This window comes from Mesoplodon densirostris, chromosome 12 (assembly GCF_025265405.1).
Source record: "Mesoplodon densirostris isolate mMesDen1 chromosome 12, mMesDen1 primary haplotype, whole genome shotgun sequence".
NCBI classification, from domain to species: Eukaryota; Metazoa; Chordata; class Mammalia; order Artiodactyla; family Ziphiidae; genus Mesoplodon; species Mesoplodon densirostris.
Window position 1 is genome coordinate 84315312 of NC_082672.1, and position 12128 is coordinate 84327439.

Below are 12128 nucleotides of genomic sequence, written 5' to 3' on the forward strand. Positions count from 1 at the left end.
GAAACTATCACAGTTCTTGCAGAGAAGAAAGATGAACTTCATCTTGAGTACCTGTGGGGCTGAAGTTACAGTAAGATAGCTCTGCCTTCCTGAGCCACTTCCTGAACTTGGGCAAATAATCTCGATGTGCTTCAACTTTCTTACCTACAAGGGGTATAACAATAATTCCAACACCATAGATTTGGATTAATGTTTGCATGTTATATAGTTCTGTTTTGTTTTGAAGATTAAATGAGAAAATAGGGGTCATGATTTTGCAGAAGGCCTGGCACATTGTTAGCTCTTATTATGATGTGGTACCATTTTACTTTGAGGTTTAGGGCTAGGAATAAGATAGGAATAGGATTGCCTGATTTAGCAAATAAAATATAGGACACCCAGTCAAACTTGAATTTCCAATAAACAACTATGTACATTTTAAAATTTTTAGTATAAGTATGTCCCATGCAATATTTGGGACACATTAAATATAAATGGACAAAATGTTTCTGTTAAAAGAGAAAGATTGTCAGACTACATTAAAAAAATTCTACTATATGCTGTTTTAACAGACACATTTAATGAAAAGACATAGGGAAGTTGAAATTAAAAGGATGGAAAAAAGTTATATTATGCAAACACTAATCAAAGGAAAGTTGATATAGCTATATTAATATCTAATGACATCAGAGGTCTGCTGTTAAATGTTCCATAACCAGCTCTTAGGGTTGGATGAGAAGGCCTGATTTGCAACATTTGCCAAATTTTCTGTTTTATAACTCTCCCATGGCTGATTTCAAGCCACCAATGTGCTATTATTGAACACAGATTTGGGAAGAGATGTGAGCAACTGGCTCCTGTATGTCAGTATGGGCCAGTTCCAGCACATCAGTGGACAAATTTCCTTATTTGGCTGAAAGCATTACAAAGATGATGATAGTCACATCATAATGGTAAAAATTTAAAAGTCATCAGAAAGATGTAAAAAGTTATAATTTTATGTACTTAATAATATTACCTTAAAATATATAAAGGAAACCTTTGACAGAACAATAAAGAAAGTAAAATCAACAATAATAGCAGGTGGATTTTAAGAGATCTTTCTGGTAACTGATAGAACAAGCAGAAAAAAATCGATAAAGGTACAGAGGATTGAAAACATCACAAAAATTGACTTAATGAACATTATAAAACAAAAATATAATATAGTATATTTTATATTATATATAAAATATACTTTATTTTCAAGCACAGTGAGAACATACAAATATTGACTGTATATTGGACTGTAATGCACGTACATTATGTTCTCAGACCAACAAAGAAGTAAGCTAAAAATCAGTTTTAAAAAACAACTGGAAAATTCCCTATATGTTTGGAAATCGAAAAAAAATACTTATAAATAACCCATAAGTCAGTGAAGAAATCATGCTGGTTATTAGAAATATCTTTATCAAATGACAAACTTTTACATAATAAAACTTGTGGGATATAGCTAAATCAGTACTTGAAAGGTAAATTTATCGCATTAAAATGCCTATTTTAGAAAAAGAAGAAAGCTAAATATTAATGAGCTAAGCATCTATCTCAAGAGGTTAACAAAAGAAAAAAATAAAAGAAAATACAAGAAAGAAGATGAGTAGAGATTAATAAAATATAAAAGAGAAGATAACATAAAAGAGAAGAAAAAGACATATAAAAGCCAAAAACTTTTCCTTTGAAAATACTAATTACAGAAACAATATACATAAGAAGGAGAAGATACACTTAATTACTATCAGGATTGAAAAGGGGGACATCATTATATTTTCCATAGACATGAAAAACTTAACAAGAGGGTATGAATAATGTTTGTCAATAAATTTGAAATTTTATATGAAATGGATAAATTCTAGAAATATACAAATTACCAAATAGGAAGAGACAGGTAACCTAATTATTATCACCTTTAAAAAATTGACTCAGGGCCTCCCTGGTGGCGCAAGTGGTTGAGAGTCCGCCTGCCGATGCAGGGGATACGGGTTCGTGCCCCGGTCTGGGAGGATCCCATATGCCGCGGAGCGGCTGGGCCCGTGAGCCATGGCCGCTGAGCCTGCGCGTCCGGAGCCTGCGCGTCCGGAGCCTGTGCTCCGCAACGGGGGAGGCCACAACAGTGAGAGGCCCGCATACCGCAAAAAAAAAAAAAAAAAAAAAAAAAATTGACTCAGTAATCAAATATCCTTTCATAAATATAACTCTTTAGCTTCATCAGAGAGTTCTATCAACTATTCATGGAAAAAATAACTTTATTTTCATACAAACTCGTACAAAACCTGACAAGGAAACTATGTGAAAAAAATCATAATCCAATCTTGCTTATGAATATTAATGTAACAATTTGAAATAAAATATTAGCAAATGGAATCCAGCAGCATGTGAATAAAGGTCATGACCAAGTTGAAGTTATCTCAGGAATGTAGGGTTGGTTTAATATTTGAAAATTTATTAAGGTAATTTTTCACATTAATGAATTAAAAGAGAAAAACCATTTGGTAATCTCAATAGAAATAGAAGAAGTACACAATACATTTCTATATTTATCCATGATTAAAACTCTTAGGAATAGCAAGGAACATTTTTTTACACCCTAATATAGGGAATTTTCAAAGACAGAACAAACACAAAATCTAAAACAAACATCATACTTAATGGTGAACTATGAAAGAATTCTCTTCAAGATCACTAACAAGGAAAGGATGAATGCAATCAGCATTTCTCTTTAACATTATCCTGGCTGGGCTATGAAAGGCAGTAAGAAAATATAGAGAAAGAAAAGATACAAAGACTGAATAGAAAGAACCCAAATTCTCTTTATTCACAAATGATAATGGAGAAAACTCCAAAGGATTGCTAGTGAATTTTCAGAATAAAGATTGTTCAGCAAAGCTCTGGCATATAAAACCAATTACTTTTTTACATAGAAATGTAATAAGGCCAGACACTATCAAACTCTTAGAGGAAAACATAGGCAGAACACTCTATGACATAAATCACAGCAAGATCCTTTTGGACCCACCTCCTAGAGAAATGGAAATAAAGACAAAAATAAACACATGGGACCTAATGAAACTTCAAAGCTTTTGCACAGCAAAGGAAACCATAAACAAGACCAAAAGACAACTGTCATAATGGGAGAAAATATTTGCAAATGAAACAACTGACAAAGGATTATTCTCCAAAATTTACAAGCAGCTTATGCAGCTCAATATCGAAAAATTAAATAACCCAGTGCAAAAAATGGGCCAAAGACCTAAACAGACATTTCTCCATAGAAGATATACAGATTGCCAACAAACACATGAAAGGATGCTCAACATCACTAATCATTAGAGAAATGCAAATCAAAACTACAATGAGGTATCATCTCACACCAGTCAGAATGGCCATCATCAAAAAATCTACAAACAGTAAATGCTGGAGAGGGTGTGGAGAAAAGGGAACCCTCTTGCACTGTTGGTGGGAATGTAAATTGATACAGCCACTATGGAGAACAGTATGGAGTTTCCTTTAAAAACTAAAAATAGAACTGCCATGCAACCCAGCAATCCCACTACTGGGCATATACCCTGAGAAAACCATAATTCAAAAAGAGTCATGTACCACAATGTTCATTGCAGCTGTATTTACAATAGCCAGGACATGGAAGCAACCTAAGTGTCCATCAACAGATGAATGGATAAAGAAGATGTGGCACGTATATACAATGGAATATAACTCAGCCATAAAAAGAAACGAAATTGAGTTATTTGTAGCGAGGGGGATGGACCTAGAGTCGGTCATACAGAGTGAAGTAAGTCAGAAAGAGAAGAACAAATTCCATATGCTAACACATATATATGGAATCTAAGAAAAAAGAAAAAAATGGTTCTGATGAACCTAGTGGCAGGACAGGAATAAAGACACAGATGTAGAGATTGGACTTGAGGATACAGGGAGGGGGAAGGATAAGCTGAGACGAAGTGAGAGAGTAGCATTGACATATATATGCTAACAAATGTAAAATCGATAGCTAGTGGGAAGCAGCCACATTGCATGGAGAGATCAGCTCGGTGCTTTGTGACCACTTAGAGGGGTGGGATAGGGAGAGTGGGAGGGAGGGAGATGCAAGAGGGAGGAGATATGGGTATATATGTAATGTATAGCGGATTCACTTTGTTATACAGCAGAAACTAAGACAACATTGTAAAGCAACTATACTCCAATAAAGATGTTAAAAAATGTAATAAGGAGGCCGTTTACATGATCACAATTAATATCAAGTGGCTAGGGATAAGTCCATGATATGGAGCCCTTTAAAAAGTCATTATGCAACTTAATTGTAAGGTACTAATAAAAGGAGCGATAATCCATGTTGTTGGTAGAAAGACTTAATGCTCTAAAAGTGTCAATTTTCCCCAAATTCATCTATGGATCCAACACAATTCCAGTTCAACCTCCATAGGATTTTTGTGGAACTTGGGGAGCTAATTTTAGAATGTATTAGGGAAGAGTGGAGAGTCAAGAATAGCTGAGACACTCCTGTAGAAAGAGAACTAAGCCAGGGAAACATGGTTACAAGATTTCAAGATTATTATAAATTTGAAATAATTGAAACAATGTGGTGTTAGCTCAGGGATAAAAAAATGAACAAACCCATGTCCATGGCAGAAGAGGCATCACAGAGCAGAGAGAAAAGGAGAAACTATTCATTGAGTGGTGCTAAAACAATTGATTATCAGTATTTAAAAAAAGAAGAAATCGTTTCCCTGCTTCACACACACATACACACACAATAAATTGTCATGAATTAAGTATGAAAAGCAAAACATCTTTTATAAGACAATTTAGGAGACTATGAAGTTACTAAGGCTAATTCAACAACACTGAAATTAAAAATGTGTGTTCATCAAAGGCTATACCATTAAGAGAGTAAGAAGGCAAGGCTACAAACTGGCAGAAGGTTTTTGAAAGGGAACATAATTGCAAAAGGGTTGGTGTCTGCAACTTAAGAGGAACTGCTCCAAATCAGTAAGAAAAGACATATATCTCAATGAAAAAATTGGTCAAAATACTTGTCCAAGGATTTTCTAGAAGAGGAAGCACAAAAGACCCCAAAATACAGGAAAAGATACTTAACTTCATTAGTAATCAGAGAAATGCAAATTAAAACCACATTGAGACACTATTTCACCCCCAATGCAGAGTGACAAAAAATAAAAAGTCAGGCAATAACAAGTGTGGATGAGGATTTGGAGCAAAAGTGATTCTCACTCCAAAGGGCACAAACACTTAGGGAGACAATTCAGTATCACCTGGTAAAACTGAAAACATGCATTCCTCATGACACAGTGATTTCTCTCCTATTCAGAAGAGATAGATAGATAGATAGATAGAGAGAGAGAGAGAGAGAGAGAGAGAGAGCTAGAGGCTGGAGAGATTCCTGGAGAGCACCGGGGGACAATTGGGAATGTCTGTACCAGTGTTGTATGTAATGCAAAGTCCATCAACAGAAGAATGAATACACGGTGTATCCATACCAGGCAGCAGTATGTCCCAGACACCTCTCAAGCATCATCTCAGGCCCTCTTAGCCTCACCTGTCTCTCAGACCAGCTCTTCATAAGCTCTGACCCATTATGGGAGACACAAGCCCACAGTTCCTTGCCTCTTGCTGTGTCATGGTGTCTGTTTCTCCTGCCCCAGGATTTTCTGTTGCTGCTGAGGTGTGAGAAGCACCAAGACCCACCCATGGTCCATGGATGGGTACACTGGAAGTGCAGGGGAGTTAATGTCCTTTGAGGTGAACTTTTGAGGAGATCTCTTATGAATTTTTCTCCATTTACCCCTAGGCTCCTAACCTCATGGACAATCTGGAGATCCTGTAGTCTCTAAAGACAGTCCCTTGAAATCAGCAATTGGTTGCACTTGACACCAAGTGCTGGCCAGTTGGTGAGGCATCTTTATGTTGGTTTTCCCTCTTTCACTGCTTCATCTCTCATTTTCTTCTCCTCCTGTTTCCCTGAAAATGCACTCCCTAGTGAAGAGTAGCAGGTAAGCTCTTGCCTTAGGGTCTGATGTATGCAACAGTGTACATGACTCTTAAAAATATAATGGTGAGCCAAAGAACTAAGTCATAGGAGAACACATACAACATGAGATTACTTACATAAATACACAAACAAAATGAAGAAATAGTAATATACTATTTAGAGAATACATCTGTAGGTGGAAACACTAATGTTAAGCAATGACATGATTAACACAAGATTTATGACAGTAAAGGGGACGAGATCCTGGCAGAGCAGACAGGGGACTTCTAAGGTACTATTAATGTTTTATTATTTAACCTGGGAAGCAAGCATGTTATTATTATTCTCTAAATACCACATATATGTTTTGTACACTCTTGGTGTATATTTCCCAAGTAAGGAGAGCTGCGGAAAGCAATGTGTCTAGCCATGGCATGGACTCATGTAGGCTCTACAAGGAAGGCTGGAAAGGAAGGTAGGGGCAGATTGTAAGGACCCTCAAATGAAATGATTGGACCTGATTCTGAAGGCATCGGGGAGACTTTGGAAGTTCTTCTCTTTCCTTGACTTTTGGCTTAGTTTCCTTTAACCCTTTTCCTAGGGGAGCAATTATGAAAATAGATGTGGGCCGTGGTGAGTGAGGGGTCTAAAGATGGCTGGATGGAGAAACCCAAGTTGGAATGAAAGAAGATGCCTTTATAAAGGCACGCAGAAAGACACAGTTTCCTCAAGAATGGCTGAATGTAAATGGGAGAATATTTATCTACTGAATACAACCATATGCTTAGAAGTATTTATCATGGTTCTGTAGCGCTGTCATATTCTTCCCACATTCACTGGGGCCAGAAGAGAGGGGCGGCAGTGGGAGTACATTCTCAGTAAATAACCATAATGACGCACACTGTAGGTCAGACTTGGCAGTGGCATTTCCATAGATGAATTCTCATCACCACGGTTCTGCCAGTCAACCATATCAACCCTCGGTAGGATAAGCTTCAGCGTGCAGACCGCCTTGGATGCAGAGCAAAAAGTACAATCCCTCCCTTATTAATATGGTTCCATCTGACATGGTGCTCTTGATTAGTGAGGCTAAAACCCCAGTGAGACTGTTTCTCAGTCTCAGACAGGGAACTCAGACGCAATGGTTGCTGAAAACCAGACTTTGACTATGGTCATTTCCAAATATCTACTGAATTATAATATAAACCTAGAGACTATTGTGAAAAACAAACTGGATTTTTGGTTTGCCTCAAATGGATTATTTTAAAACAGGATAAGGTCTGTGAACAAGGCTGAGGTACCAAAGGTATACAGGATCTGAATTTGCATACAGGATTAGCATGCAAATAGGGTTGATATTTAAGGTGGTGGCTCGCTCATGATTGATGGAAATGGCCACGAAAGCAATAGGTCCTGTCAACGCTGCCTAATTAGCTCACACATATAATAGTCCTTCAGTGTGATCAGCAAAATAAGCCTGGAAGGGTCACAAGGCAGCAATCGCCTTTTCTTTTTAAAGCATATAATCTAATAAATGGTCTGAGTGAGGTGTGCTGCCGTGGTTTGTTCCATTGGACGTAAAGTGTCTTCAATTTACATGACTGATTTTAAGGACATCTTTTCAGGTATAATTGAAGAAAAATATCTGCCTTCAACCTTCTGGATTACACTGTTCTGAGACTGTAGCAGAGATGATAAAATATAGGAGCTGCAAAGTTAACCTGACTGTCATTGGGCAGCTATCTCAGCCATATAAATAAAGCTTTGTTCTCTGTTCATGGAGCCGCAGTGAGGAAAAATAACTTCTTGGGTAATTTTATGGAACGAGGACATATCCCAGTAGTAAAGAATTAGCAAGAACTGGAGTGTCTTCAAATGCAAATTTCCTGACATTTCACAGTTACTAAAATAAATTACCCTACCTTGGTGAGCTAATAATAACTTAGTTAAGGTTTCATTTAGTATAACCAAATATAATGCAAAAAGCCCATACTCTGATAAACACCATTTCCATTTTAGGGTTTGCTAAGGGTGGCTTTTCTCTCTTCTCTTTCTCCCACACCTCAGAATGTCACAAACAATTAGATGAAATTGTTTATGCGAAATGGAAAGGTAAGCGAATAAAGCAGTGCAGTACACATAGGATAAAACTGGCATCCGCATTATGAAAACCGAAGAGAGGTGCCTGTATCTTGATGAAGTAATTGTTCTTTGAAACTATTGAACTGTCTTTTGTTGCACTAAACGATTTGTTTAATGAATGTTTTGAAATCGAAACCATTTCATTTTTATGTATCAATGGAAAAACTACATTTGAAATCTTCAAAGCTTAAAGGAAACCTTTTGAAATATCGACATATCTCTGAATCTGTTAATATTCTGTGTTGGGTACATAGCAAACACTCCACTTGTGGAATCAAATTGGGAAAAATTACCTACCGGCATAGGAAATCTTTTGAGAAGAAATTTGGCAATATGAATCAAACACCATGAAACTGTTTATATTGCTTTGGCCCAATAACTTTACTTTAGTGAATTCATGCTAGGAATCTTAAATACTGAGAGAGCTTATGCGCAAAGATATTCATTGCAATGAATATCTTAATATCATAACAACAAAACAATTAGAAACAATTCTTTCTCTTTCGTTGAGTATTTAGATAAAGCAAATCATGATATCAACTGAAAGGCACATTATGCAGCCAATAAAATGATGCTTGTCAAAGCAAGATAGCAATGTAGACCATTCATCTGATGCAAAAGATGTGCAAAAAGCCTCATATAAAATTGTGTGTGCAGTAGAACTGCAATCATGTAAAGATTGAATAAGCATAGAAAAAAGACTGAGGGAACATATGAAGGTGCCAGCATAGGTTGTGTTTGGATAGGTGTACTATGGGTAATTTTCCATATCTTTCGATTTTTCAAATAATCTATAACTTTTTAAAAAGAAATTCTTTTTTTTTTTTTTTTTTTTGCGGTACACGGGCCTCTCACTGCTGTGGCCCCTCCCGTTGCGGAGCACAGGCTCCAGACGCGCAGGCTCAGCAGCCATGGCTCACGGGCCCAGCCGCTCCGCGGCATGTGGGATCTTCCCAGACCGGGGTACGAACCCGTGCCCCCTGCATCGGCAGGCGGACTCTCAACCACTGCGCCACCAGGGAAGCCCTAAAAAGAAGTTCTTGACTTTAAATACCCAGTTTTTATGCTCAACAGCTAGTTGTATTGAGTCGAACTCTTCTCTCTTCCAAAAGCATTTTCTATGTAAATACACTCATAATGGTTAATTAGTCACAAATGGGAAACCAGTCTGGCTGAAGTACATAAACTCTAATTACCCGTGGACCTCACTAATTAAAGATTAACATAAATTTACAGATCTGAGGTTCTTATGGAATAAAAAGCCCCAAACAAGTAACCATGTAAAGATTTTTTATTATGCAGTTATAGTAGTTTGTTTCATAGATATTGGCCTATAGCAAATTGTAGTTTTTTGGTGAGCTTCTTTCATTTAACTTTCTGAATGTAACTATGCTATTTGTAATTGTAATAGCTGATACATAATATATGAAAATAGAGAAAATAGCTAAATTAGTTAACATAATTAATTAAACAAACAAAACCAAAGCTGATTTGACTGGTCAAGTTTCTGAAACTGATAAATTGGTGTGCTTCAGCAGATTAAGCTCAGAATATGCTGGAATCCCATCATTTGTTTATAATTAAAATGTTTTTATAAATGTAAACATTTATATATAACTGACAAATTGAAAGGCAAGTAAGTAAACTTTTTCTCCATCCATTATCATTTATAGGTAGCAAACCATAAAGGGAATTTTCATATAATCTTTTCCAGAAATTTTCTTCTCTCTCCAGATGCAACCACTAAAATGTTACATATAAAATAACTGACAGGTCTGTTATTTTTGTGACTTAACAAATGCAATCAACAATTTGTTTTACTTTTCTATGGGCACTTTAAAACCAATACTTCAATTAAAAGGTTGATTGTCCAAAGCTACGTCATCCTTAAAGAAGAACTGAACATTATTGATTTCGAATGTCTTAAACATTATGTTATAATGGTCAGCCTTATACTTAAAAAAAAAGCGAAGCTTTATTCAACAAGTTATTTTTAGTACATTATTTTTCTTAAATATGCCTGTTTCGTGGCTTGCTTTAATTTTAGATTCACTTGAAGATTTGCTGTAAAAACTTGCAGTGCTTGTTCTTTTACGCATACAACTTTACAAGCAACCGAGTTTCTGAGTTGGTCCTCATCATGGACTCTGAAGATGAAGCACACTTGCTATTTTCTAAGGGAAAATAACTAATGGTTTAACTATGAGAGGGTAAGGAATACATTTTTTGTTTGATCATAATTGACAAAGTATTAATTTCATTTTTTTCACGGACCTACTAATTTTATTGACATTAATGTTATGAATTTGTATTCAATGTTTTATAAGAGTAAATAGGATGCATTCATCTCTCTTATTTTGTTAACATAAATTGCACTTAAGATGCAAAAATAAAATATATATAAAAATACATATATTATGCAAATATAAAATAAATATTCAGCAAGTGAAAACCGTTTCTGACAATCATTCAATCAATCAATCAATATTTATTCAAGGCCTACCATATACGAGCCCTCTGAGTTACAGTGGTGACCTTCTTGATTTTGAATGTTCAACTCTGTAAATAGATTTTATATATAAGCAATTAAAAAATAAACAAATATTTAAATAACTTACCTTTGATTCCTTGAACTTGGAGAAAAATCCAAAGAACAAAAATAGCCCTTCTAGTTTCCAAATACATTCTGGCTTTTGTGCATTGGTATTTCTGGTAATAATCATAGAACAGTCCCAAGTCTCATTAAAAAAATAAAATGACAGAAATATGAAAAACAGTGAAATATTGATATTAGCTGAGTGAGAATAACCTTCTTGGTTTACCTTTATGAGGGCTAATTTATGAAGAACATGAGGCAGTGCCTGCTTCTGGAATAATCTCATTATCTTCCCCTTAGGTGTAATCTCTGCTTAAGGACCAGCTGGAGGAAACTTTATCTCATTAACCTTCTGGAGGAGCATCTGTCAGCCCAGCTAGGGGACCCTGAATGCCATTATAAACAAGTGTCCACAGACAGAAGGAATGCTTTTCTTCCTTAGTTATTCACCTGTTACAGGGACACAGAGAACCAGGGGAAGTCCGGCCAAATGCAGAAGAAGGTTGACAGTTAGGGTCAAATATTTTCCAAAATGACATGCGCAAGGAACATCCACTGAAAGAACTTAATTGCCACCCCTGGAAGTCTGTGATTTGTCGACATGTCTGTCTCCAGAGGTAACAAAGCTGTCTCCATTCTCATAGAAATGGCCTGCTTTGTATATTGCTTTCTTTCTGGCATTACACACAGATGACCTTTCTGGTCTAAGTCTGGTTTACATTTTTAAAATTTGTTATTCATGCACAGAGTGTATAGAGTCAAACAGTTCTACAAGGTTTGTGAAAGATAATGGTGCCATACCTCCCTCCGTTCAAAGGCAACCACTTTTAATTCCTTAAGCTAATTCTTCTAGTAGCCTCATTTGCACCTCTAAATAGTATGCTTCTATTACTATTTTTTTGTTTTTCACTTTCAGGTGTTATCAAATAATGAATATTAAGAATATCTTCTCCCCCTACCCCACACAAACCCTCCCCACACTCATGAACATGTACTAGTCCCATCCTTCCATCTGCCTCAGTTTTATTGTATTTTCAGTTTATTGAAAGTTCAATCTTATATTATTGTGACTGTATACATGCTACATATAGCTGAGTGTGGAATATACTGTAATTACTAACATGCATTGAACTCTTATGTTGTGATAGACACTGTTCTAGAGATTTCTGTAGATTACCCATATATTCCTCAGTATACCATTATGAGGTAAGTAATATTGTCTCTGTTTTATATTTGAGGAAACCAAGTATATGTGGCAGAGCCAGGTTTTGAACCCAGGAGCCTATGCTCTTAACCAGTAACCTCTAATGACTTTTGCGACTATCTCATTTTTCCCCTAAGTTTCCTACATATAAAACAATCAGT

General features: G+C 36.1%; 1 protein-coding gene across 2 annotated transcripts in view; it reads right to left on the reverse strand.

The window, feature by feature from the left end:
• IMPG1 (interphotoreceptor matrix proteoglycan 1) overlaps nucleotides 1–10852 on the reverse strand; it is an 88979-nt gene extending 78127 nt beyond the window's left edge. For both annotated transcript variants that reach the window (XM_060115214.1, XM_060115213.1), the window contains exon 1: nucleotides 10786–10852. In XM_060115214.1, coding sequence (XP_059971197.1) covers nucleotides 10786–10852 — 67 coding nt within the window. The remainder of the gene's footprint in view (nucleotides 1–10785) is intronic.
• Nucleotides 10853–12128: the final 1276 nt, after the last annotated feature.